The sequence below is a fragment of the Belonocnema kinseyi genome, chromosome 4 (genome assembly GCF_010883055.1).
Source record: "Belonocnema kinseyi isolate 2016_QV_RU_SX_M_011 chromosome 4, B_treatae_v1, whole genome shotgun sequence".
Classification (NCBI taxonomy): Eukaryota; Metazoa; Arthropoda; class Insecta; order Hymenoptera; family Cynipidae; genus Belonocnema; species Belonocnema kinseyi.
Window position 1 is genome coordinate 108,056,674 of NC_046660.1, and position 27,022 is coordinate 108,083,695.

General features: G+C 30.7%; 3 protein-coding genes across 6 annotated transcripts in view; 1 reads left to right on the forward strand and 2 right to left on the reverse strand.

The window, feature by feature from the left end:
- Positions 1 to 13,072, reverse strand: part of LOC117171279 (facilitated trehalose transporter Tret1-like) — a 20,776-nt gene extending 7,704 nt beyond the window's left edge. The window contains exon 1 of one of the 2 annotated variants that reach the window (XM_033358421.1): positions 13,022 to 13,072. The gene's annotated coding sequence lies outside the window, so the exon portion shown is untranslated. Of the gene's footprint in view, positions 1 to 7,342; positions 7,419 to 13,021 lie in introns of those variants that run through there. The other variant, XM_033358422.1, reaches the window with a different exon arrangement.
- Positions 7,769 to 20,194, forward strand: LOC117171280 (tetraspanin-31-B). Its single transcript, XM_033358423.1, has 6 exons — positions 7,769 to 8,011; positions 8,110 to 8,277; positions 12,427 to 12,525; positions 12,613 to 12,729; positions 12,805 to 12,915; positions 18,955 to 20,194. Exons 1-6 carry the CDS (start codon positions 7,952 to 7,954, stop codon positions 19,051 to 19,053), a joined length of 654 nt encoding a protein of 217 aa, XP_033214314.1. The 5' UTR covers positions 7,769 to 7,951; the 3' UTR covers positions 19,054 to 20,194.
- A 2,236-nt stretch (positions 20,195 to 22,430) lies between these two features.
- Positions 22,431 to 27,022, reverse strand: part of LOC117171407 (facilitated trehalose transporter Tret1-like) — a 58,863-nt gene continuing 54,271 nt past the window's right edge. For all 3 annotated transcript variants that reach the window (XM_033358688.1, XM_033358691.1, XM_033358689.1), the window contains one exon: positions 22,431 to 23,685. In XM_033358688.1, the coding sequence (XP_033214579.1) occupies positions 23,104 to 23,685 (582 nt within the window). In that variant the 3' untranslated portion in view covers positions 22,431 to 23,103. The remainder of the gene's footprint in view (positions 23,686 to 27,022) is intronic.

Below are 27,022 nucleotides of genomic sequence, written 5' to 3' on the forward strand. Positions count from 1 at the left end.
ACTTTTCGCAGCAACGTCTGCGAAACCATGCTGAACTACTCCGTAAAAGGGGCTATGTAAGCGGAACGCCTACTCTACCACAGCTAGAGCAAACCGGCAACAGAGAAAGAGAGGCGACACTAAGACCAACCGCGGGCAGAGATCCAATAGATGAACAGCGATGCTATGCGACCCGGAGAAACATCAACACCAAGGTTTCTCTCAAGCCTAAAGATCTGGCTGAAATGGATGACGAGCTTCGTGGACATTTTTCCAGAGAATCCGACCTCTGGGCTATCAATTATTGTGTGTATAATGCAGCGACAGCTTTGGCCGATGCGAACCGTAAAACAAAACCAACGGCTGATCATAAAACCAAAAGACGAATGCATCAACTTGCCATAAAGATAGGCTGGGCAAGACAGTACGCGTCCCGCATTCAGTGTGTGATTGACTACATCACATCTGGCAGGAATTTTACCGCCAAGGTTCGAAAGTTCGCTCGCGAACTCCGGACACGTTATCACACACTTAACAAGTCAAAGCTGCTGACCATCAGGAAGCATATTGTTGAGAGAATACGTATACTATCTGACGCTAAGAGAAGTCTAGAGCGGAGGGAGAGGTGGGTCAGAGAAAATCAACAGTTTCTCTCTGACCCATCTCGACTCTTCCAAGACCCTCCAGTTACTGTCGAACACCCACCCAAACCAGAGGAGGTCGAAGTATTTTAGAGAGATGTCTACGAAGTTCAGCATAGACTAGATGAAGACTCAGAAAATATAAAGAGCTTCAAGGAGTTCTGTGTTGCCCTCATAACACCTGATAAAGAATGCCCACCCATCACTACCGAGGAGGTGAAAAAAGTATTAAGAGGGATGAAGAACTATTCCGCACCGGGACCAGATTGTATCAAAACCTTCTGGTGGAAGAAGTTTCCTTCAACCCATCAGCATTTGGCCCGTATTTTCACCTCATATTTAAAGTCGGAAGAGCCGATTCCAGAGTGGTTGGTGGAAGGGCGCACAATACTTCTGCCGAAAGTAGGCGACTTAGCTGACCCGAAGAATTACAGGATAGGATTGTTCGGGCAATCAAACCTTTGTGGCATTGAATGTATGAACAACGAGGCTCAAAGAAAGGCGTAGCCGGATGTTGGGAGAACCTGCTCATCGATAGATGTGTCTGCGAAGATGCAGCATTCTACCAGCGTGACCTATCGATGGCCTGGATTGATTATCGGAAAACTTTCGATTCGACATCCCATAGACGTATCATCTGTCTTTTGGAAATCTTAAAGGTTCATCCGCAAATAGTTGGGTGCATAGAGAGATTGATGCCGCTTTGGAAAACCAGATTTACTATCTCATCTGGAAAAAATCGTATGACAACTAACAAGGTCACCTTTCAGAGAAGTATCTTTCTGGGCGACACCATGAGCCCACTCCTCTTTTGCCTTACATTATTGCCACTATCTCTAGCACTTCGCCATTCCGACGGGTACTTGTGCGGCAAACCTGCAGATCGAAAGTACAAGGTCACTCATGTATTTTACATGGACGATCTTAAGGTCTATGCTAAAAACAGAGAGCAACTGCATCTAGCTCTGGAGATTGTCGAACGATAACTAAGGAAATTGGAATGGAATTTGGGTTAGACAAATGCGCCCAGGTTTATTTGAAGCGAGGAAAACTTAATGGAATTCCTGAAGATCCTGAGCTCGTTGATAGAAGCGCCATACGACACCTTTGCGCTGGAGAGACTTATGCATACCTGGGCGTGCCACAGAGATGCATTCAGGATCTATAAAGGATACTCTCCGAAGCAGATACGAACGTCTCATCCGACCGATTTGGTCTTCCGAACTGTCAGCGAGGAACATGCTTGCCGTCCCGGTACTACTCTATTCATTTGGAGTGGTTCCATGGACGAAGAACGAGCTCAGATCTCTTGATATCGGGACAAGAAAGGTTATGCACATGAACAAAAGCATGCATCTTAAGTCTTCCGTTCCGCGATTGTACATCTCACGGTACAGCACGTAGAGTTGCAAATGGAAGAGACCCTCTTCTTAAAATGGTCAGGAATCACGAAGAAGTGGGCAAAGGAGCGATTCTGTACAAAGCAGCGGAGGAGGATGCTGAAGCACTCGGACTTGACTTCAGTATTAGGGGTGAGCAAAATGCATCAAATCTTATCTATCTCGAGTGCTCACTCCTGAAAGCCCGGATTAAGAAAGCACAAGAGAAAAACTTTCGTGAACAGCTCCTCGATAAGAGGATGAACGGTATCTTCCACAGAAATTTGAAGGATCAGTCAATGTCTTGCGAATGAAAAGAAAGAGAGGTATCGAGAACTTATAAGGGAATTGCAACGATTGTACCCGGGATATTCTGTTAAATTGATCGTCCTTATCATCGGCGCTATTGGAGGTGCTAAGCTTTCACTTGATAATGGACTAAAAAGCATCCCTGCGTGTCAGCAATATGCTAGAACACTTGCGGGAAAAATGCAGAAGGCGGTTGTTCTTGGATCGCTCCGTGTTCTTAGGGTGCACGAGGCTTTGGCTGGATTGTCGTATTGTTTCCTTTACAGGCCGAATTACCTATCTCACGGTCGTGAGACGTGGTTGTGGCTAAAATTTTACCGCGATTACCCACTTCCGTCGGATTCGCATTTGATATGCAATGTTGTTAATGATTCTTGTTCAGGCTGATCTAGTGATTCCGAATCCGCGTGATACCCCTCTGGCATTTATGGCGTTCTCGAGATATAAGCGATTAATTAAATTTTCATTATCAATTAATTATTGAAGTACCGTTTAATATTTTAAAAAAATTTCTTTTGCATTATTATAGAGGAAAAGAAGAGGAATTAAAGTTGACCGGATACTTATTCAATGAGATCAATAGTTTTTGCAAAAAAAGCGTTAATAGGTAAAATAGCGGACAAAATGTAGTACCCTTTCTGTGCTGAGTAATATTATTTTATTTAAGAAAAGTTTTTTTATAATCGAAAATATGAGTTAAAATGAACAATTTTCATAATAGACTCTATCTCTCTAAAGATAATAATTTCAAAGATAGAAGGGTTTTAATTTGCGAACGAAAAATGCGATTTAATAAACAGTCCCGTTTCTCGACAGTGATTTGTTTTATTACGAAACATTTAATACAGAACTGTTCTTTACTGATATAATAAATATATTTTCGTATTAAGTCGATGAAAAAATAATTATTTGGATATAATTAGGCATCAATGTTTAAACAATATTTCTAACTTGACACAGCTTCACGGGAAAAAGATATAAATGAGTGAAAATTTGCATAGTGCTTCTTGTAATCTCTCTGAAACCAGTGATATCTGTTCTAATCGAAATATATTAATATTCGCACCTGTAGAGGTAATGAAAATATCTAAAATAAAATCGCTTCTAACTTTGTTTCTATGCGTCCTACGAGGTTGGGATAAAGTTCATATAATTCAAAAATTTAATTGGAATCCATTCCTAATATTTTTTTAAAATTTTGATTCCCTGTAGAATTATCAATGATAATTTTATTATTTTTTTTTTTTGAGGTGGCCTGTCATTAGGTATAATAGGCTAGCTACTCCCTGGGGGGCTGGCACGGGCACGTAGCGCAAATATGCGCACCGAAGGGTCAAAACGCAAATACGTGGACTTACATATTTTATTATGTGTACTTATGCAGGGGCTGACTTTTTACAAATATGTAAGTCTACGCATTTGCGTTTTGAACCTTCGGTGCACATGTTCGCGCTACGTGCCCGTGCTAGCCCACCAGGGAGTAGACAGCCTATTGTACCTGATGCCAGGCCACCCCCAAAAAAGAAATTATCATTGATAATTCTACAGGGAATCCAAATATTTATGATATTTTCATCACCTCTACAGGTGCGAATATTAATAGATTTCGATTACAAATAATATCACTGGTTTCAGAGAGATTACAAGAAGCACTATGCAGATTTTGACTCCTTTATATCTTTTTCCCGTGAAGCTGTGTCAAGTTAAAAAGATTGTTTAAACATTGATGCCTAATTATATCAAAATAATTAATTTTTCGTCGACTTCATACGAAAATATATTTATTATATCAGTAAAGAACAGTTCTGTGTTACACGTTTTGTATTAAAACAAATCACTGTCGAGAAACAGGACTATTAATTAAAAGGTATTTTTCGTTCGCAAAATAAAACCCTTATATCTTTGAAATTATTAACTTTAGAGAGATAGCGTCTATTATGAAAATTGTTCATTTCAACTCTTATTTTCGATTATAAGAAAACTTTTTTTAAATAAAATAATATTACTCAGCACAGGAAGGATACTAATTTTTGTCCATTATTTTACCTATTAACGCTTTTTTTGCAAAAACTATTGATCTCATCGAATGTCAGGACAACTTTAATTTCTCTTCTATTCCTCTACAATAATGCAAAATAAAATTTTTTTAAATATTGAACGGTAATTCAATAATTAATTGATAATGAAAATTTAATTAATCGCTTATATCTCGAGAATGCCATAAATTCCAGAGGGGTATCACGCAGATTCGGAATCAGGAGATCAAACTGAACAAGAATCATTAACAACATTGCTTAACAAACGCGAATCCGACGGAAGTGTTAATGGCGTGACCATCTCAGCCAAGGCAAGGCTCGACTTGAGACAAGTAAACGCCGTTTTAGATGTCGTGGTCATAAAAGTAAGACGAAGGCCTATGTCTCGATTCAGTTTTGAGACGCAGCCAGACGTCAATGTCTTAGAGAAGAACTCAAGATATAACCAAGTCGAACTCAAGTCGAAGCATTTTTACACGGGCGCAGCGGCCGACTGGATCTCTGAGTGCAGGGTGGGAAGTATGTTTGGGGGCGCTTTTTAAACAAACAATCAAAAATTACAAAAAAAAATAGAAATAAAAAGTTGGGATAGCATGAAACACCAACCCACCCTGAGGGTCCACGCCAGTCAGCCGCTTTCGGTCGTCATTTATTTAGTTTAAATTACTTGAAATTCAAGAACATTTTGACCTCCTTTAATTTTATTATAAAAAAAATTAAAATATATAAATTTAGTAATACATTATATACATAATAAATAATCACAGAAAATAAGTGTGAAAATTATTGCATAATTATGAAATTTTTATATATAAAAAATTATATATTAAGTATAGAGGTTTAAAATTACCTGACGCGATTGGAATTGCCAATTAAAAGAACCGTGAATTCAGTTAAATCGGATTTTATAAGATTGTTCATTATCTTGAAATTGTGAGTCATTATTCAAATTTTCAAGTGAAGAATTACGCAGAGTGTAAGTTATATATTAATACTAATTAGAGTTCTCATTAAAATCACGGTGGATATGGAACAATATTAAATGCAAAGAAGAGTGCTATTTTAAAAGTGTCCTTGAGTTTGTGTAAATATTCACTTATCTAAAGAACGAATCTGGAAGTCCTTTGTTTTGATCTAAAATAAACTCGTATGATCGGACCTTTATTCGGCCGTTTCACCAGGGCAGAGGAAACCTGCAGAAAACTGTCTCCCGAGTTCAGCTGCTTTTCCGACTTACAGTTCTTGATCTTCTAATTATTTAACTCTGAGTATGAGGTATGTGGGATTCGCAGTAATTAGGAAATTTATCCTAGTGCTATTTAAAACTGTTTTTGGATGCAATGATCTTATTGCACATAATTTCTGATAAATGTTGCATATTCCAAATGTTTTTAAATCAAATAAAAGTACAATAAGAATGGTTGTATCGTTATAGAAAAAAATGTTCCCTATTAACTAATTAAAGTATTATATTCATTATAATAAACGATAAGAGAAAAGCCGAAACCATTTTCATAATTTTTTGTTTAATGGATTTTTGACAACACTTGAAGGTGCTGCAAAATTAATATTTCCTCTCCTTGAAAAGCTTGTACTTTTAAAAAAATGCCTTCAAAAGCTTTAAAAACTTCTTCTAATATCAAATTTTTCCACTTGAACGCATGTTCTTGTTTAACCCTTAAAGTAGGGCTCTTCAAGGAGGGGAAATTCAGCAGCAAATACTCATTTTCCACATGTCTCATTTCCACCATATAATGAACCTCTACTCAGCTGTAAAAATGAGACGGAAGTTTGCGTATTTGGGACCAAATTTTCCGTCGCCGAAGACCCCTGCCTTAAAGGACACTTGGTGACACTGTGACCTCACGGATTTTCCAATTTTTGTTTATATCATGTACATGTATTTTCAAATATTTTTTCGAAATAGTTAAATTATCACTAAGGCTTGGCACCGTGTACTTATAATAATCATAATAATAATATATAAAAATAAAAATAATGCTATTAAAATACTTTTACTCCGCTTAAACGAATTTGATTTTTTCTTTTAATCTTTAATAATCCATTTTTTCGCTATTATCTTAGATTTGTATAAATTTTCTCGACTATTTAAATCATAAATTGTATAATATATGTTACCATAAATAGCTTTTTAACCTTTGGAACACATAACTATTTTTTCAATCACGGAGCACACTGTGGGTCTGTGAGACCCTGTAAACTTTTCCGTGGTCGACAATTTAAAAATTACTCATCCGATCAACTTGAAAACATTCTCAGGTATTCTTCATCATTATAGAATTAATTCCTGTTATTTAAAAAAGACGTTGTAATTATTCAACCAAAAAAATAATTTAAAAAAGTTTTTTCGAAAAAAAAAATTGGTAAAGAACTGAAATTTTTTCATTTTTTGATATTTTTGGCTAATATCTCTGCCTTAAAAGAAATTACTGATAAATTACTGACAAAAAAAATTTAAGGGTCTGAGAGACCTAGAGCGTGTTCCTAGGTTTAATCTATTTCAAAAATAATTTATGAAAAAGGTTGTCATTAAAGTAATTTTTAATCATTTGGAATTACAACACAATTTTTCAAACTGAAACATTTCTTCTTTTCACGCAGGAAAAATATCGGATAGAAATTTGTGTGTACTGGAAAATATTTTTACTTCATTCAGAAACTGAAAATCTATTTTATCGTGAAATAAAAAATAAGATGTCACTTTTAGATATTTTCTTATAATTAAAAGTCAATACACACTACTTTAATGTCAACCTTCCTAATATATTCACAATATTATTAGTTTTTATAATTCCAGTTTTGAAAAATAAACTAACACCGGCAAAGTTACATTTAATATCTTTTAAGTCATTTTAAAAACATTATAATTCGGAGAAAAATTTAATTTTTGCACTAGTGGACAGTATTTTGTTAATCCTAATAGTAAACATTTTAAGAAAATCGCTATACTTGGAAAATTCAAATGCAATGTCCTTACCTTTTCTAATTTGTACTTTTCAACAGAAAAAATAAAATAAAAAATACAGAATAGGAATTAATATTCCTATCCATGTCAGAATCACAACTCGAATTGTACAAATATCACGGGGCTTGCACTCAAGAGTAATAAATTTCATTGAAAGATTTGTTGATACAGAAAATGACTAGGCATTGTAGATAAGAAAATCTTACTTTTTGAAACTTCACATCTTCAATATCGCATATTGTATATGCATAGGTATAACTCATTTCTCCTGACTTTATTACCCAACCCTCCGAGCTCCAAAAGAATCCTTATAAATCAACAGCCCCCAAAACTTTCCGTCTTTGAAAATTGGAATTCAAATTTTCCCACGTTTAAAATCTCGAACTTCGAGCTAACTTCGAGATATCGATCACTGTCACTGGTCGCCTGCTTGATTGCTTGCGAGGTAGAAAAAAGGTTTTGTGTGCTGTTGGTCGACGATGCAGATGTTTTATTAGTTTTAGAAGATTGTGACGACAGAATCCTCTTAAGTTCTTAATTTATAATTCTCGAATCGAACAAGTCTGAGGACAAAAGTAGATTAGTGATCTGCGAGACGAGTTCGCGAAACTCCAGGACAAAATGTGTGGTGGTTTTACGTGCTCTAAAAATGCATTGACGGCTTTGAACGTCTTATATATTGTAAGTTTGGCCATTTGTGTGCATTAAAATCATATGTTTAATCTGGGGAATCGATTCTTGAACGAAGAAATATTCATACTGTGAATTAAAAACTCCAGGTTGTCGCCTTCATTCTAATCGGCGTCGCACTCTATGGAAGGGCTTCCGCTTTGGTTACAGATCTACCAATTATTGGTGGAATTTTAGCATGTGGAGTGATACTGATATTGATCTCAATCCTCGGATTAATAGGAGCTGTCAAACATCATCAAGTTTTGCTTTTCTTCGTATCCTTTGAAATTATTGTATAATGTAATAATTTTTAGTCGTCCCATTTCCTTTTTTATTAGGGATGCAAGATCGCATTTTCTGATAACCCCTTGACCTTTAATTTACGTCAGTTTTGTTATCAGTTATCAGCACGCAAGACTTTGATTTCAGACTGCTTAAGAAATTCAGTGGTAGAGTTTCTCTATCAGATAATTGGATTTGTTTCAAATTTGTCACTCAAAAGCAAATAAAAACAAACAATTTCGAGTGATGCGTTAGTTACTTTTTTAGATAGTTATCGTCTTAAAATGTCACTTATTCGCACTTACTTACGCAAAAAAGTAATTATTGTCACTGTTTTAAGTTACTTTTGTACCTTAGATAAATATCCAAAATAAAATATATACTAATGAAAATAATTAACGCTTATTTTTAAGATAGAGTTGCTATAGTCACTTTTTAAAATAAAAATATCACTTTAGTCACTTCTTTCAATGCATTAAAACGGAGGTAGGTTTTCATCCAATTATTTTTAATTCCCTTGAATTCTTTTAACTTCACTACAATTTTACTGGAATCATTTGAATATTTTGGATTATTTTCAATTCATTTGAATATACTTAGAAATCATTCTGAATTCGTATTGTTTTATCATGAACTTTTTCAACCGCTTTTTAATTCTCTGGATTTTTTTATTGATCCTGAATTTTTTTTAATTCATCCAAATACACTCCATTCGTTGATCTTATGTGTAGTTTTTTGAATCACCCTAAAGGATTTTAAGCTCACTTCAAATTCTTAGGCATTTCATACCATTTTTTTCAGCTCCTTTACATTTTTCGCAATCTTTTCAAAATTGAATGAATTGATGCATTTTTAAAATACTTTTGAACTGCTTCCAATTCCCCTTACTCAATTTTATTGGAATTTTGAGATTCTTAAAAAAATGTCAACTATTTTTAATTAATTGGAAATTCATCGTATAATCTTATGAATTAAATCCGAATTGTTTCGAACTTTGTTTGTATTCTTTAGAATTCTCTTGAATTTTTTAACTCGTTGAATTAATTTGAATTTTTCTAAATTCACTGAATTAAATCGATTTGAGAATAATTTATTTTTTTAATTCCCTTTGAAGTTTTTTTTAACTCACCTTTAATTCTTTGGCATTTTATCTAATTCGTATCATTTTTGTTGAGTTCTTACAAATTGACTCCAATTTTACTTAAATCAGTGGAATATTTTTAAATTTTCGAATTTAAACAAATTTATCTTGAACTTCTGTTAATGTGATCGAATTCTTCTCATTCCCCTAAAATTCGAATTTTATTTAATCGAATGTAATTTGAATTTTATTTAATTCATTGTTTTTTAATTTTAATTTATCATGACTTCGTTTAAAGTCACCTGGAATTCTTATTATTGAATTCTTTTGATTTCAAAAGAACATTTGTTACTTTTGGTCACTTTTTCACTTTTTTTAAAATGTAAATTTAAGCTGTGATGGCTCCGATAATTTTTCGAAAGCATCGTCCCATATTTTTGAGTTCAATATGTTTCCCACTCGGATTTCTCCGTACTAAAGAATTTTTCGAAAACAATCCGTCACCATTTGAATAGTGAAAATTAGAAAATAATTGCAAAAGAAATAAATTTGTTTAATTGTCATAAAAAGAACTTTTGATCTATATTTTAAAAATAATTAAACAAGTAACGACTTTTATCGTTATTGTTACTGAAAAAAATGTAAATAGTCGCCAATCCGTTACTTATTAACAAAGGTTACATCGTAACCACTATCTTTGCAAAAAAAAAATAGTTACAGTACCTGTTTCAGGATGTCTACTCAAGTCCTGGAAAGAAATTCCCTTGTAATTCCAGATTTTTTCAGGTATCACAAATTTTTTCCAGGTCTCATCATTCATGGTACGGAGTTATTGAAATATTTTGCATTTTTTAAAACAATCAATTCGAAATATGTACAGTTTCGCGAATTTATTATAAATAATGGGTTTCTTCAGTTTCTAAGGATTAACTTCACCAATGTACCATAGATTAATTAAATAATACTGAAAAAATAACAATTCATTTCTTGCATTTGTCTCTGAAGTACTAAATAGTTAAATTTCAAATGAAAAAGATCAATCTTTAACCAAATAGCTGAATTTTGAACTAAAAAATATCAGTTTTCAATCAAAAATGCAATAGTTATTGCAATAGTCATTCAAAATAATTAATTTCCCATAAAATAAAAAAACAGCGTTTTAACCAGTAATGCATTTTTCATTAAAATTATGAATATTCTACTGCAGTAGATCAATTTTAAACCAAAAATATAAATTTATAACAAAAGAGTTTAACTTTCAACCAATTTGTCTCATTTTCCACCAAAAAGATTAATTTACAAATAAAGTTTTGAATATTTAATTGAAATACTTGAATTACGTTTAAACCAAAAAGATAAATTTTTAACAAAGGAGTTTAACTTCCAACCAATTTGTCTCGTTTTCAACCAAAAAGATCAATTTTCGAATAAAATTATGAATATTTAATTGAAATACTTGAATTTTTAACTAAAAATACGAATCTTCATCTGGAAGAGTAGAATTAGGATTAATTTTTTAACAAAAAATACCATTTTTCAACAAAATACGTGTATTTTCAACGAAATAGTTCAATTTTGTACTATAAAAGACACATTTTCAAGCAAATAGTTGAATTTTGATTTAAAAAGCATCAATCTTTAACAAAAAATGGTATACTTAAATTTATAGTTAAAAAAATTAATTTTCAACCAAACTGATGAATTTTTAACTAAAGTTATGAATCTTCAACTGGAATCGTTAAATTTTGAACAAAAAATATAAATTTTCAAATAAAAATATAAATCTTCATTTGGAATAGTTGATTTTTAAATAAAAAAGATGAATTTTTAAGTATGGATATTAATTTCTAACAAAAAAGACGAATTTTTTATTAAAATAGACAAATTTTCAAAAAACAATTAAATGGTTAAATTTTCTGTTAAAAGAGTAATTTTCAACTAAAGAGATGAATTTTTAACCAAAGTGATGGCATATTTAATTGGAATAATTACATTTTCAGTTTAATTAAATTAAAATAAGACAACAAAATTCTACAAAACAGTTGAAGTTACAACTGTCATAATAATTCAATTATCAGCAACCAAAAACAAAATGTTGAGTCAAGGAAAAAACAATGTTTCCAACAAAACGGCTCAATTTTCAACCAAAAAGATGTATTTTTAAGTAAAATGGTGAATCTTGAACACAAAAAATTAATTTTTAACAAAAGGATTGAACTTTTAACCAATTAATTAAACTTTGATTCCAAAAAATATGAATTCTGAATGAAAAATGTGGTAGTTGATATACCGACAAAAAAGAATTTAATTTTGATAACTAAAAACATTTTAATTTATAAAAAGAAGACTACTTTTTACAGTTTAATTTTTAACTAAAAAAATTTTTTTGTTCGAGAGAGTTTCAACGAGATACTTACATTTTCAAGTAAAGGCGATCAATTTTTAAGAAAAAATATAATCTTTAAGTTTTCAGTCAAAAGAATTAATTTCAAACAGTAACAAATGAATTTTCAAAAAAATAGTTAAATGCAGTAATATAAAGCTACTTTTACAAATGAAGAATCATTGTTATTGAATTTTATAATGCAATTTAAACAAAAAATTAAGCACGCTCGCGAGACATTCAGAGAATACATCCTTTTAAACAACCTGAAAAATCCACGGACTTTTCGATGCCATGATTACAAAATTTATTATTATAATTTGGTCTGGAAGATGCAAGTTAAAAGGTTTAATACTTAACAGGAGGGAATATTGTCATTTCGAAAATGTTAAAATTCAATTTTCTAAGCAGGTGCAAACATTGTTCAAAAAACAAATCGACAGTCTATTTTCTGATTTAAAAACCTATAGTCGTAATTTACTTTTAAGTTGAAGCCTTGAGTTATTTGTACAAATATTACCTGACAACATGAAACACGTTCTTAAAGAATGGAAATGTTATGTAAGAAGCTATTTCTCTACAATAATTTAGGATTAATTTTCAATTTAGACAGAAGGGCACATATCTTAAAATAGTGCGACTAAAGTTTTCAGATTATTCCTTAACAATTCTTTACAGTACATGCTCATTCTCTTCCTGCTGTTCCTCGTCCAGTTTAGCATTGCCTGCGCATGTCTTGCAGTGAATACGAAGCAACAAGAAGAATTAGCGGAACAAGTAATATCCTAAATACCCGATTTTATTTGCTTCGAATTCTTAAATTATATTCCAAATTAAAAAAAAAATTGATTTTCATTTTCCCAGGGATGGAGAAGCGTTGGACCTGATCTTAAGGAAAAAGTTCAGGATACCTTCGGTTGTTGTGGCTTCAACAATACACAAAGTTTTCCCTCTGAATTAAATAATATTCCTTGCCCAGCGGTAAATCTCATCATTTAATTAATCTTTCTTAAAGCTTAATTAAAAAAAAATCATTATACTTGTATCATATTCTAGGTGTGCGGTCAAGTTGAAAAATGCCCTCTCTGTATGCAAAAACTTCAATCTACTATCGATTACGCATTTAAATTATGCGGAAGCATAGGACTTTTCTTCAGTTTTACGGAGGTAAGTTTAATAACTGAGTTTTTTAGTTACTTATAATTGAATTCATTCGGCTAATATACCTTAGAACAATAAATAAAGTAGCGATTTATTGTAAGAAATGTATTACCTTGAAAACTGTTGTCTACTCTTCAGAATTTTACATACTAACTACACTAATCACTGTTTTATGCACTGAATAACAGAAAATGTACTTTTGAGTAATCAAGTCTTTTATCTAAAACCGTTGGAAGCATGTTTTCACAATATAAAAATGTTTACATGAAAAAAAAAACGAATTTTTAAGTAGTTTTTTCTGCTTGATCGTTTAAACGTTTGGCAAACATCAATGCTTTAAACGTTAGGTCGCATAAAAGTTTAAATAGCAGAAAAATTCAATCGGTCATATTACTCCATCATTTCATAATTAGTTGTGGCGAATTCTTAATTCTTCGGGTGTAAAAAGGAAAGTTTTTTTTGAAGACTTACAATTAAATTAATGCTAAAAATATATTATACTGAAGTAAATTAATATTTTCATTCTTGATATAAAACATATTGCAAAGAACTAACAATTTCATTGAAAATGTAATTTTTTATTTTATCATCTATATTTATTTAAACTGATTTTCTCTTTATATTATGAAACAATTTATCTTTAGGTATATTTGCTCAAAATTTGAACAGTTAAGTACAAAACATTATTGTAAGAAAAAATTTCCACATAAACAAAATATTTATAATACTCATTCGTCTTAAGACAAATTTTTCATTTAGATGAGGATCAATCCAAAGATTTTTAGGAATTCAGCTAGCGATTTTTTGTTGTTTGATTGCGAGTCTTTTTGTGTTGCGTTGCGTTATGTTTACATTAAGGTTCATAACATTTACGATCGAGAAATATTTATTATGAATACAATATGAATTTTATCAAAAGTTATGGATCTGTCTGAACTTTGAACAAAATTATCATTGTTTTTAGATCAATTATCCAGTTATTTACACTTAGACATTTGCGCGCAAAAATATTGTGTGTTTTCATTCAATTTTCTCTGTGAAAAGATTAGATATTTTTAACTGAAAAGAAGTTTTCAAGTTATTATGGTTAACTTTGATGAAAGGGATATTGTGAAAAATTTGCCCGATAATATTTTTTGTTGGTACCAGGTTCGCGTATTAATGCTAATACAGTATTATTCATAATATTTCGTTTAGTCTGTGATCAAAAATATTAAAAATTATAGTAAGTATTATATATTGTAAAAACTCGAGAACTGGGAAAATTGGGAAAATGAAAACTTTTTTTTGCAGGTTATCGTATTTTGCTAAATATTCTACCAAGTAAATAGAAGAAAAAAAAACATTGAAAAAATACGAAGTTTTTAAAATTTAAGAAACTTAAATGAGATTTAAATCAAATTAAAAATCCTACTTAACGTCCAATCATCAAGTTAATGTGCAGAATTCCTAAGAATAAAACCAAGAATCCAAAGACCAAATTTGGACAACCACCATAAAATGTTCCTATTGCAATTTGAAAAAAAAACATTTTCCTGAAATAGAAAAGAAGTCTTTTTTTCATAAAAATAAAAAAGGAAAGAAAAATGAGAAGGACTCATTTTTCTTTCCTCTTTTTTATTTTTGTCCAAAAAAAGAATTTTTTTTCTGTTCTTTTTTAGGAAATTTTTTCTCTTTTCAAATTGGAATAGGAACATTTTATGTTTTTTGTACAAATTTGTTCATTTGATTCTTGGTTTTATTTTCAGAAATTCTACGCATTTATTAATTTACGTCTAGCGTTACGAAACTAAAATTTTATTACCATCAGTCAACTATATAAATATTATGGTTTGCGCGTTAGCAAAATGTTTCCGAGAAAATGATTATTTTCCTCATTTTGATACTTACTATTTTTTTATTGTTTCGGAAGATTAGAAAAATGTTTCCAAAGAAATAACAAGAGGCTTTTCTAATACATTCGAGGACTTTCTCTAACAAAAATTCGTTACAAAAACATTCAGTATGCTTAGATAATAAAAAATGTAAGAGCAGAAAATTTTTAAAATACCTCAAATGTGTGTTTAAAAATAAATTTTTGCAGCTGAGCTTAAAAATATATTTTGGACACCAACATACTTGAGAGCAAACTGACAAGTTCAAGAAATTAATAACGAAATGAAACAATGTTTTGCATATAATCATTTTTTGTGGTCTTTTTTTTGTTGTCCATTTTGTACGAAATTACAATTTTATGGTGCTCATCTCATGATCACTTTGCTTTGTCATTATGTTATGTTAATGAAAAAAGTTTTTCTAAATAAATCGGATTTTTATCATTTAATACATTTCCATAAATTCTCTACTCGTAAATAAAATGTATTATTATTATAGAAGAAACCATAAAATCGTCTGCCGTAGGTTTATTGGGGAAGGCAAATGAGTGAAAAACTCATATTTAACCGTCAAAATGAGCAAAGTTTCTTTGGAATAGGTTCGCCAACCTAATGAGGCTAATTTATTGAAAGAAACGTCACATAGATATCACATTTTTACAGGCCAATAGTGCAAGTTAAAATACATTTAAAGAAAAAATTACCGTTAACATACGACACATATAAATTGAGAAATAATATAGAAAAATGTCCATCTATCTATTTGAAAGTTAATCACAAATTTAATTTCTGTGATAAAGGAAATTATATTTTACTGAGAGTATAAATATTTTCTTTTTTATTAATATTATATGAATTAATGTTGACATGCATTATCTCTGAAATCAGTATTTTTTCACTGTTAGATTCTCGATCCATAGTTTCTAAGTTATCTCAATCAAATGTGTGATTAAGTTATATTGGTATTTATAAACTACCAATCCCGCTTTCTTCTTATTACCATATTCCTGAATAAGAGTCTTTAAAGCTCTTTTTTCCATGTAAGATGCAGGACATTGTTTACAGGAAAATTTTTAAACTAGATTCGTTTCTTCCCATTTTTTGAGGGGCCTTTACCTAATTTTATTACAGAACTTCAACTTTTTTAATTGCAAGAATTGTAGCAATATTATAACTATTTAATATCTCAGACAGGTTTTTAAAATTATTATAAAAAAGAAAACAAGTCTCAAATTGGTACACATGTGAATGAATCTGATTGTTGTTTACTACCTCTTTGTGAGAGTGATATTATATTATGTTCATGCGGCTTTTTACGTTTTTATTAATGAAACAAATTTATAATCATTATTGACCAGTGACTGTTTAATTATTATTAAAATTTTCAAGTGAAAGTTATTATGGGATATTAACATGGTTTTAGAAAGTTTAGAAAAGGGTCAAATTTATTTACAACCAATGTAAAATTCCATCTAATGATAGTACATATTGTACGAAATTCCTTTTTGAAAATACCTTTTTCATTTTTAATAGAAATATTTATAAACAAAGTTATGGTACGCCAATGGGCTCACTAATTTCACCTTTGTTTGTGGACATTGTAATGGATTATCTGGAAGAAACATGTTTAAGAAAGTTACAAAATATTTGATTGTGTTCCTCTTCAATATTACAGATATGTCAATGATACGATAATATGCGTTCAAGAAAAAGAAATCATGCTGATGTAATTGTGAAGACCTTTTATTCTAATAATAAAATTGTACAACTCTACCTTTGAATTAGACAGAGCAATATTATTATCTCATAATAATTTTCACTTAAAAAATTTAGAAATAGTTAAACATTTACGGATCAGTATTGATTATGCGATTTGTCTCATTAAAAAACATGAAAATCTGAATGAATAAAATTAAATGTCACGCACAAGAAGGCAGTAAACAACAATCGGATTCGTTCACATGTGTATCAATTTAAGGTTTGCCTTCCTCTTTCTAATAATTTTACGAAACTGTCTAAAATATTTAATATTTACAATACGGCTACATTAAAAAAAGTTTATGTTCTGTAATAAAATTAGGTAAAGGCATCTCAAAAAAATGAGAAGAGACGAATTCTAGTTTACAAATTTTCCCTGTGTTCTTCATATTTCTCTTATCTTAGAAGTGCTCAAATGAAGTTTTAACCAGTGAATGTTAACGGTAATTTTTGATTTAAATATGTTTTAACTTATACTATTTCCCTGTAAAAATGTCATATTCATGTGGTATTTCTTTTAATAAATTGGTTAATTTGTTTTCTCCAATCGACACTTCTGCTCCTAATAATATTATAGGTCAATTGATTTGTCTAGAATTATGTTAATGAAAAAAAAGTTTACATAAAAACCCTATTTGATAAATATTATAAAGTGCTAACAAAAAAGGTAATAAATATTTTTGGAAATACTTTTGTCAGTTGTAAGATATATTGACCTATAATATTAATAAATTTTATTAAATAATAAGGAAATTATGATTATTAATATTATTGGAAAAATCTATTTTTAATGTAAAAATTTTCTCATTTACATAATTCAGAGTTCAGGCAAGAAAGTTAAAGTATCTTTGACTTGAGAATTGGCCTATAATATTGATATATTTTCTTAAATAGTAAGAAAGTTATGATCATTCACATTATTTGAAAAATCAATTTTTAGGGTAAAAATGTTCTCATTCACATAATTCAAAGTTGATGCAAGAATAGAAAAAATGCATAGATTAGGGAATAATCGATTGATCTATAACATTAATACATTCTATTGAAGAGTACAGAAGTAAGTTATGGTCATTTATATAATTTGAAAAGTCAGTTGACATTTCTTATTTTCTACTCGGAGAGAAATTTCAAGAGATTAATTCACGGAAGTGAAGTTTCAAGCCTAATGCTTGAAACTTCGGGCACTATGCTTTAAGAGTAAGAATTCCGAAATATTAGTTCTTGTTTCAAAGCGTAATAAGGTCAAGAAGTAGAGTCGTGAATTAATCTCCAAAAAATTTCCCTCATTGTAGAGGTATACAATTTTTGTAGCGGATTTGAATGATCAGATAGTACTCAAATACATGAGAAAAAATGTATGTTAAATTGGAATTATATTTCATAGAACAGTATTCAATATAAAAATCAGAGTTGATCTCTTGGTTTTGATTTATCATATACCTATTTTTTGTACATTAGCAAGCCTTTTTCTATAAACACATTTCATTGTCATGTAGGTTATGTATATATGATAAAAACTTTTTAATCAAATGTTTACGCGGATATATTTGGTTTCAAGGTGCCATTAAAAAAAAAAGCTTCAAAAATGATATTATCATAATATCACTTTTTCCGGAAGACGTTTGAAAATAAGTATCTCATTCAATTAATTTATAATAAAAATCCTGAAAAACGTAATTGATGACTCGATTCCTAGAGAAAGGTTTAATATAAAAATATAAGTTTTGTTAGCTTTATATTATTATCTTTATAAAAATAAAGATAATTCTCGCCTTATATCGTAGCTAAGAAATTGTGATCATACAAAGTTATTTGAACCTACAAAATTTTTGGAAGGATCCATGATAAGAGCGTGCGTTTTTTGATAAATAATTCTAACAAAATATATCAATTGCAGTTCGTTGGTGTATGGTTGACAGTGCGCTACAGGAACCAGAAAGATCCGCGAGCTAATCCTAGTGCTTTTCTCTAGTCTAACACCATCGCTATGTCCCCTGTTTCCTCGCATGATCATCCTAACAGATGGTGGGTGTTTTCATATAATTGGTTGTGGTCATCCATAATTTACTTCATCGCTCCCTTTGATATAGATACATTCAGTAACTAATATAATTTTTCTAATCTCGATAATTTCAAAAACTGTAATTTCGATTAGAAACGTGTAAGGCTACCATATTGAAAACCTCCAAGTTCAGTAGCTTTCCGAATTGTAGAACTTCGATTGTGTTTGCCTTCAAATCTTCGAGTTTACAAACTTAAACCTTTTATTTATAGACATTCAATTTACAGAAGATTATTCTTATCACTAAAAGTCACCTTTCTTGTTTTGATTCCCTGAATGATTCATTCCTCTGCTTGATAATGAGTAGGAAAATTATCTTGAATCTGTCAATCACACTTGATATCATTTTAGGTGATTGCGGCTTTCTTGGCCAGGCGTTACAGAAATCAGTACGACCCAGAGTTAAAGGCTGCCAGAGCTGTTTTTCCACGAGATGATTATCTATACTGATACATTTAGTTTGAAATTTCTTCGCATTGCTGCCTGCGGTAACAGCAATGTTAAATCCAGCGACTTCAAAAATACTCGTAAAATCTGCGAACTATGCTGTTAGATAATTCATTTAATTGACTTGAGCGTTCTATGCTGAACTAATTATGGCGACACCGAACACGAAATTAGTTAGGACGTGCAATGCAGAAATATGTAGGACATTCAGAGTCAAACAATTCTGAAAAGCTTGAATTGTTCTACTTTGGATGTCAATTTAAAGAGCAATACTTGAATTGGACAATGCTTGCAAATTCCATCATTACGTTTTAGAACAATGGCTCCTGCTAAACCAAAGATCGATTTTTTATTATTTAGAAATTGAGTAGAATATTGCGAAGTCGGAAACTGCCTTTGATATCGCTAGTTGTGTTATATATTCTCATTTACTTTAGTGATTACAACTGCTAGATGTGTGCTCTAGTCAGTCATTGAAACCAGAAGATTCCATAGGACGTTTTGTGTTCAATTTTTTAATTTTAGAACTGTTTTTCATTCTCATCAAGTTCTTGCTCTGAATTTTATGGATCTCAAACAAGTAGACGTTAGAAGATGTCATAATATCATTCCAGATTGCATGTGATACTCAGCTATGATCTAAAATCTATAATATCTCAAATCTTATCCTTAAATTACATAATTTGCATCATGTTTTTTTTATTGAAGTGTAATATCGAAAAGGATATGATTTTAAATGCAAATGATGCTTTTAAAAAACAAATTAAGTTAAAATCAGAATCTGATAAAAACTCAATTCTTGACTTGACTCCTAGCGAATCTTGTTTTATGTTTTAGTCAGTTAGTTTAAGTTCGAATTAGACCTTTGGGTAAAATCTAATTGCAAATCAACTTACAATGTTGTTTTTAGTAGTTAGAAACAAGCCTGTAAAGTGTAAATTCAACAGTAGAGAATTGTAGATGTCTTGTTTTATTCAATACATCCTAGGTAAAAGAATCTCCTTGAAGTGTATTTCTAAAACGTGCCTAAATGACCACTCGCGTTGGGATTCTACGAGATCCGTCTCGATACTAAGTGACACGGACCTTTGAATTTTCAGTCAACTAGTGCACGTAGTTGTGTAAACGTCTAACCACATACGCGTTAAATTTTAGGATAACAGAATCATTCATGTTAAGAAACAATCATTATGATTCGGGAAGTTGATAATTATGAGTCTATGAATGATGTCGTGGCTTAAAGAGGAATGTAGTCAGATAAATTCTCTTGGCTGAGAAATTTATGGATGATGCTTTTTTAATTTGTAACTTTGAAAACCAGCTTTTTCAGAGAGTGCCATAAGTTTCATTTTTTCAAACCCAAAAGTTACCCACTTTCGGTCACTTCCAGGGCATAAGTATAATTTCAAGAGACGCAGTATAGATTGAAGTATGATTTCCTATCGGAACCCAATCAGGGCTTGGATTGTGCGACTTTTTTTTAAATGAAAATGCGACTAATCCAGTTTTATCGTTTTTCTCAGCACTTTTTAATACTTGGTTTCAGTTTTATTCCAAAATGAAAGTTTTTAAATTGAATTTTAAAACTAGAAAAAATGGCATGGTTTTCATTGAAAACATTAAAAATTGAATAATTTCTCATGAAAGATTTATAGTTAGAAAACCTCAAACTAATAGCGTTTCAAATTGAGTAGGTTCTAATTTCGTGAATCCGTATTCAAAACTTTAATTTTTTCAAATTATAAGCCTTATCAGTTTGGCAATTTTAAGTCGAAAACGTTTAAAATGGATTAATTTCAAATTCAATTATTGGGATAATAGAACCCAATAAGAAAATCCAACTATTTTTGGTTGAAAGTTTATTCCTCCTTATTCGACTATTTTGTTGATAATTCATATACTTTGATAGAAAGTTCAACTATTTGGTTTTAAGTGCATCTATTTGGTTGAAAATTAATTTTTCTTCCTTGAAAATGATCTTTTTTGTAAAAAATTCGATTTTTCAGTTTGAAATTTTTTGTTTGAAAATTCAAATATTTGGTTAAAACTTCAATTACTTAGTGAAAAATTGGTCTTTCTTGCTTTAAAGTTTTTAACTTTTTGGTTGTGATTGCAATTGCTTGATTGCAGTTTTGCAATTTAACTACAGTGAAAAACTTTAATAGCCCTCCCTTCTATAGCCATTCCGAGAATCGAAGCCGCGCCGTAGGTAGGTATAACATGAACTGCGCGAAAGCCGCGAGGTTTGCGGTTGTCACTCAGACGAGCAGTCAAGCGTGAACAAACAAAAGCGGTATAAAAAAAAGGCGGTATAAAAGAGTTTCACTGTATTTGATTGGAAATTAATGTTTCGGATTAACAAGTCAACTATTTTCTAAATCATTCGACTTTTTAATTTAAAAACTCAACTTTTTTGTTGAAATTTTTTATTTGGATTGAAAATTTGTCTTTTTTGTTTCAAAATTCAACGGATTTGTTGAAATTTAGACTATTTGACAAGTTTATCAGTTCAAAAGCTATTGTTAAAACATTGTTCTTTGTAAATTTGTTAGATTAATGTGGTTTATTGAATTCGTTGTTTTCTTTTGATTTTCCTGGAATTCCTTTAAATTCTTTTTACATCTTCCTTAAATTCTACTTAATTCCTTGCGGTATTTTGAAGTCTGTTGAATTCCTTGAATGCGTGAAAAACGAAGGACTTTAAAATAATGTAAGGGTAGAGTTCAGAAGAATTCACGGAATTTAGAAGAATTTAGGAAATGCAGAGGATTTGCAGAATTCAGAGGTATCGAAGAATTTAGAAGAATTCAACGTTGGAGATTATGAATTCTCTTCAGTTAAAGCTCCTTCGGCTTTAACGAATACATTCTCATCGCGTTTCTTGCGCTCACACTCGATTAAGGAATGTCCAAAACGCGAAATTTTCTATATTATGATAAATTTTTAGATCTAATTTGGGCGAACAATTTGGTAACTAAGCATTTTATTCAATTTTGTTTTGTTTTCCCACAAATTAAAATTTCTCGTTTTTAGAAGTTCATTTCGAGCGAGGTTCTTTTAGCATGGCGGTATGGTATTAATTGTTGGAATTTGTCTTCAATTGTTAAAGTATCGACGTGTGTATTTATAATTATATGCCAGACTGGCGATACGTAAAGTGTCTATCACAAAACTATATAGGTATATACGTAGAACTTAATTTCTAGGATATTAAGGAAACAGTAGGGTTGACATAAAGTTGTAAAAATATTGTATTAAATCTAGGAGAGCAGTATTAACTTTTTCAAAAATTTTGAACGTTTGTTCGATAAGTGTGGCTTTCCTTCTTCCATATGACGCTTACTGAAAATACTGATAAGTGATAAGCCTAAAATGAATTAAAATCGGAGTGGAGTATTTTATTTAGTGCTAGTTAAGTTTTGTTTTTCTTTGACGACAAAAAATGAAAAGTTCAAAAAAGAGGGTTGTAGTAAACAAATTTTCAGCTAAGTACATATCTGTCTGAACTTCTCTTTGCCTTTAGCAACAATCCATATCTTTTTTTAAAAAGCGAACGCTACTCGAGCTTTATTTAACGAGTCTACTAAATAATTACACGTAATTCGAATGAGATTATTGTTACTTGCGAAAAAGTATAATATTGTACAAGTATCAAAATAAACATAATGCTTTAATGCAAAAAGAAATCAATATTATTATTTGATTTTACATATCACATATTGGACCCTGGTAAAAGATTTCGGATAGGTTCGCTTACTATTTTCTCTCGGAAGCTTGTAAATTGATTATAAATTAATTTAACAGCATTTTAGCTAAAAACCTTATATTAATTTTTATCAGAAATTTTCGGAAAGAAATGGAAATGATTTGATAGCTTCAGAAAGAACTTTCTACTATGATTTTTTACCAGGGAAGGATTTAATATCCTACGAATATTATCTAACAGTCTTTCGTTTGCGTTTTTGTAATAAGTAATCTAGTGACTATAAAATAACTTATTAAAAATCAACACATAACAGATTAAAAATATCATAATGCTATTTGAAATTATTCCTACGGGACTATAATTTCGACATGGTTAGGCTTCTTTTTCCCAAAATTGAGTTCATCTTGAATTTCGGCGAGGGACTTTCCTTTGGTTTCAGGAACGTAGATAGCAATAAATGCGATTCCGAAGAAGCAAGTGAGGGCAAACCATGCAAAAGAAACGTCGATACCTGAGGCATCTGATACGACTTGAAAAAGTTTGGAAACTACGAAAGCCAAGAGACAGGACCAGAGATTGGCTAAGCATACGGCGATGCCCTTGACATTCGTGGAGAAAAGTTCGCCTAGCATCATGTAGGCGAGAGGACTTAAACCTAGGGCGATGATCAATTCGTAAAAAATGACAGAGGAAACTAATAAGTAGCCGTATGGTTTCATGTCCAGCTCTTGGTGGTGCTTTAGGTAGCAAAAAACACCGCTGATGGTCAGCGTAACTCCGGCTAGGAAAGTCGTGCTCAGGAGCAGTGGTTTTCTTCCTGCTTTATCCGCCAGGGCGGCTGCACCAATTCCTGAAGCTAATTGAAAGATTCCTAGAATTATTACTGCTAGTGCTGCAGATAATTCCGTTTCTGCTTCTTCCATAATTTCCTGAAATTATAATTTATCGTCAATTTTTATTATTATATTCACTTTTGACCTAAAAGAGATGTTCATTATTTTTTATTCTAATAGCGTGCATTGTTTTCTTTTAAAATCCATCAGAAAATTGAAAAAATGGCAGCGGATTTTCTGAAAAAATTAAAAATCCATTTTCTTAAAAACTCTCCACCTTTACATTTGTTGCCAATTTTCTTTTAACTTGTACCGTGATATAAAGATATCTTGTAAGTTTGATGCTTGCTAAATAACTTTTGTAGCTAGGATAATTCTTTTTCCTCACAATCGAATTTTCGACTTTTTTTTGGAAACAATGACAGCTACGAAAAATGATCAGATAAAAGTTCGCTCGTCTAAAAAAGTTCTATGAGGAATAGCTCTTGTCTTTTTCGATATCATTCATAGTTTATGAGAAAAATTAAAAAATTACGGTTCTAGGGAAAAAAGTCTCCTAGCCCCAAAAATGGTTTAGTCCGCATGATTGCTGATAATATGCCTTTCTTCTATTAGTAGAAATTTTCCAAAAATATTTGGAAGAATAAAAAGGATTTTTTTGAAAACCACACATGCGGGCTAAATCATTTTTGGGACGGGGAGATTTTTTTCTCTCAAAATAAATTTTTTTCATTTTTCTCGTAAACTATAAAAGTAATCGCAAAAGACAAGAGCCATGCCTGATTTGAAATGGATTCGTTCTACACATTTATATTTATTTATTTGTATTGATGGGTTAAAAATTTACAAATTAAAAGCTGTGTGCGACAACCTGACGCACAATATTGCACGCAGACGCCGGGTTGCCACACACAGCTTTGAATTTTGATGAATTTAATTAATAGTTGATAAACTTCATGATTTCTTAAAACAAATGTAATAAAAAAATGCCTTATTTGGGCGTTAGTCGACGGAACAATTTTTTTAAATTTCAGTTCTTTTAATTGGGAACTCTATGATAATTTCAGCAAGATTCATAATTATTTGATAAATTCTATAATGTATTTAAAACAAATGTAATAAACAAAATCATTGTTCGGGTGCTCGTCGATAGATTTTTATTTTTCAATGTCAGTTCCTTTATTTGGGAACTGAAATATATTTTCAACAACATTCATGATTAATTGATCAATTGTATGCATGTCGACAAATGTCCGCATTAGACATAATTTATCAATTATTTATGAATGTTGCTGAAATTATTGCGAAGTTCCCAATTAGAAGGACTGACATTTAAACAGAAACTATTATTTTATAAAAATGCCTAAATTATGCATTTGTTTATTAAATTTGTATTAAAAAATCTAACCATTCATCAACTTATTATGAATATTGCTAAAATTATCATGGAGTCTCTAAAGAAAAAGAATGAAATAAAAAAACAACATTTTTTCGTCGACAAATACCTGAATAGTGCATTTGTTTATCAACTTTTTAAAAATAATAGAACGTAATAAATCATTATGAACGTTGCTGTAATTATGATTGAATTTGTGATTAGAAGGACTGACAAGAATTATCTAAGAATTATTTTTCTCCATTGTGATATTGTTTCTAACCAAATTTCTTGCAATATAACTTTAAAAAATGTAAAATTGTTGAAAATGATAGAAAACACGATTGAGTTGTTGAATTTCACGAATACAATTTTTAACTTAAAATATTTGGCAATTATTAAAACAATTATAATTTATTTAAACAATTTTTTTCACTCTGTAAATCGCAAAAAGTTATTATTTTCTGAAACCAATGTCACTAATTAATATCTCTTGCTCCTTTTTATAGAAAAGGTGGAGAAATGTATAGGTAAAAAATTAATCATTTTTAAACAATTAGGACATCAATTCTGAAATAAGAAAATAATGGGGAGTAAGAAGTGACGTCAGAGGCGAGGGACCGTAGTTAAATGATGTAACAGTTCAATGGGGAAGAGGGGGTTGAGAGATTTTGTTACGATTTGGTACGGAAGGGGGGGGGGGGTCCTTAATTCATGCACGTAATTTTTGGAAAATCAATTATACAAAAATTTATTAACGACTTAACTTTGAGCGCCAAAGAAACCTGTTGAGTGAAAAACAAACCTATCCAGTACGAATTTTGAAAAGTAGGGAATTTTATAGTTTAACGAAAAGTCAGGGAATTGAACAAATCTTGCACAAATCAGGCAATTTCTATAAGTTTCAATAGCTGTCAAGTAGCGTAGATTTGTAATTTTTGAATTTTAATTTGAAATTGTTTTATTCCGTTTATAAAAGATTCTAGGATTGAAATAATACAAATTTAAGATTCTGATCTATTTCGTAAAAAATTTACTTGTTGCTTCAAATTCATATTTCGTTTTTGATAAATGTATTAAAATCTTTTTTAGATGATAACTTAACTGTTTTTTTTTAAATTTGTCTTTTTAATTTAAAAATTCATCTATTTTAGTATAAACTCCATCTTTCTTAAATAAAAATACAACTGTTTGGTTAAAAATTCAACAATTTGGTTAAAAAGTCAACCTCTTCTTTTTAATTTGTCTTTTTGATGTAATAATTCATCTGTTTTAGTAAAGATTTCATGTTTCTTGGATAAAAATGCAACTGTGGTTGATAATTCAAAAAATTCGGATAAAAACTCATCCTTTTTAGTCGAAAATTCAAATGTTTGATAAAAATTCAACTATTTCAAAGAAACTTTCCTTGTTTAAAATTCATATTTTGATGCTGTAGAGTCAAATAAAAACCTTTACAGATGAAAGTGTAAATGCTTTTGTTAAATTTGTCTTTTTTATTTGAAAATGTATCTGTTTTAGTGAAAATTTAATCTTTCATTGATAAAAATGCCACTCTATGTTTGAAGATTCAACAATTTTGTTTTCGTCTTTTCTTTTTGAAAATGCAAGTCTCTTCCTAGGTAGGTAGGTAGGTAGGTAGAACAGTATTTTTTTTAATGAATAAGTAAATTTGAAAAATTTTAATTTGTATCTGAAATATTGGTTGATTCTGTTTATAAAAGATCCGGTTTTAACCCTGTTGAAAATAATCCTGTGTATAGAATCATACATAGGAACTTTGCAAGAACTTTTACATAATCCTATCAGGTTCGTATGTGAATGCTGACGTACGACTTCTTTACGGAAAAGTGACCAGGATTTTATAATTCCTGTGTAGTTTCCTGGCCATCATGAAATTGCTGACGTAGGATCTTACCCAGGTACTTTACGGGAACCTATATAGAAATAATTGTCTATATATACGAGGGTGGATTGATAAGTTTCCGGCCTGACCAAGAAAAACAACGTTTTTAAGAATTTTTTTTTTTTTTATTTCTCAACATAATCTCCTCCAAG

Bases quoted from the DNA above. Each gene is read 5' to 3' on its own strand.
- LOC117171280 (XM_033358423.1), top strand. From the start codon at position 7,952: ATGTGTGGTGGTTTTACGTGCTCTAAAAATGCATTGACGGCTTTGAAC. The intron at 12,730-12,804 runs GTAAATCTCATC...ATCATATTCTAG, and splicing joins ATAATATTCCTTGCCCAGCG to GTGTGCGGTCAAGTTGAAAA. The intron at 12,916-18,954 runs GTAAGTTTAATA...ATATCATTTTAG, and splicing joins TTTTCTTCAGTTTTACGGAG to GTGATTGCGGCTTTCTTGGC.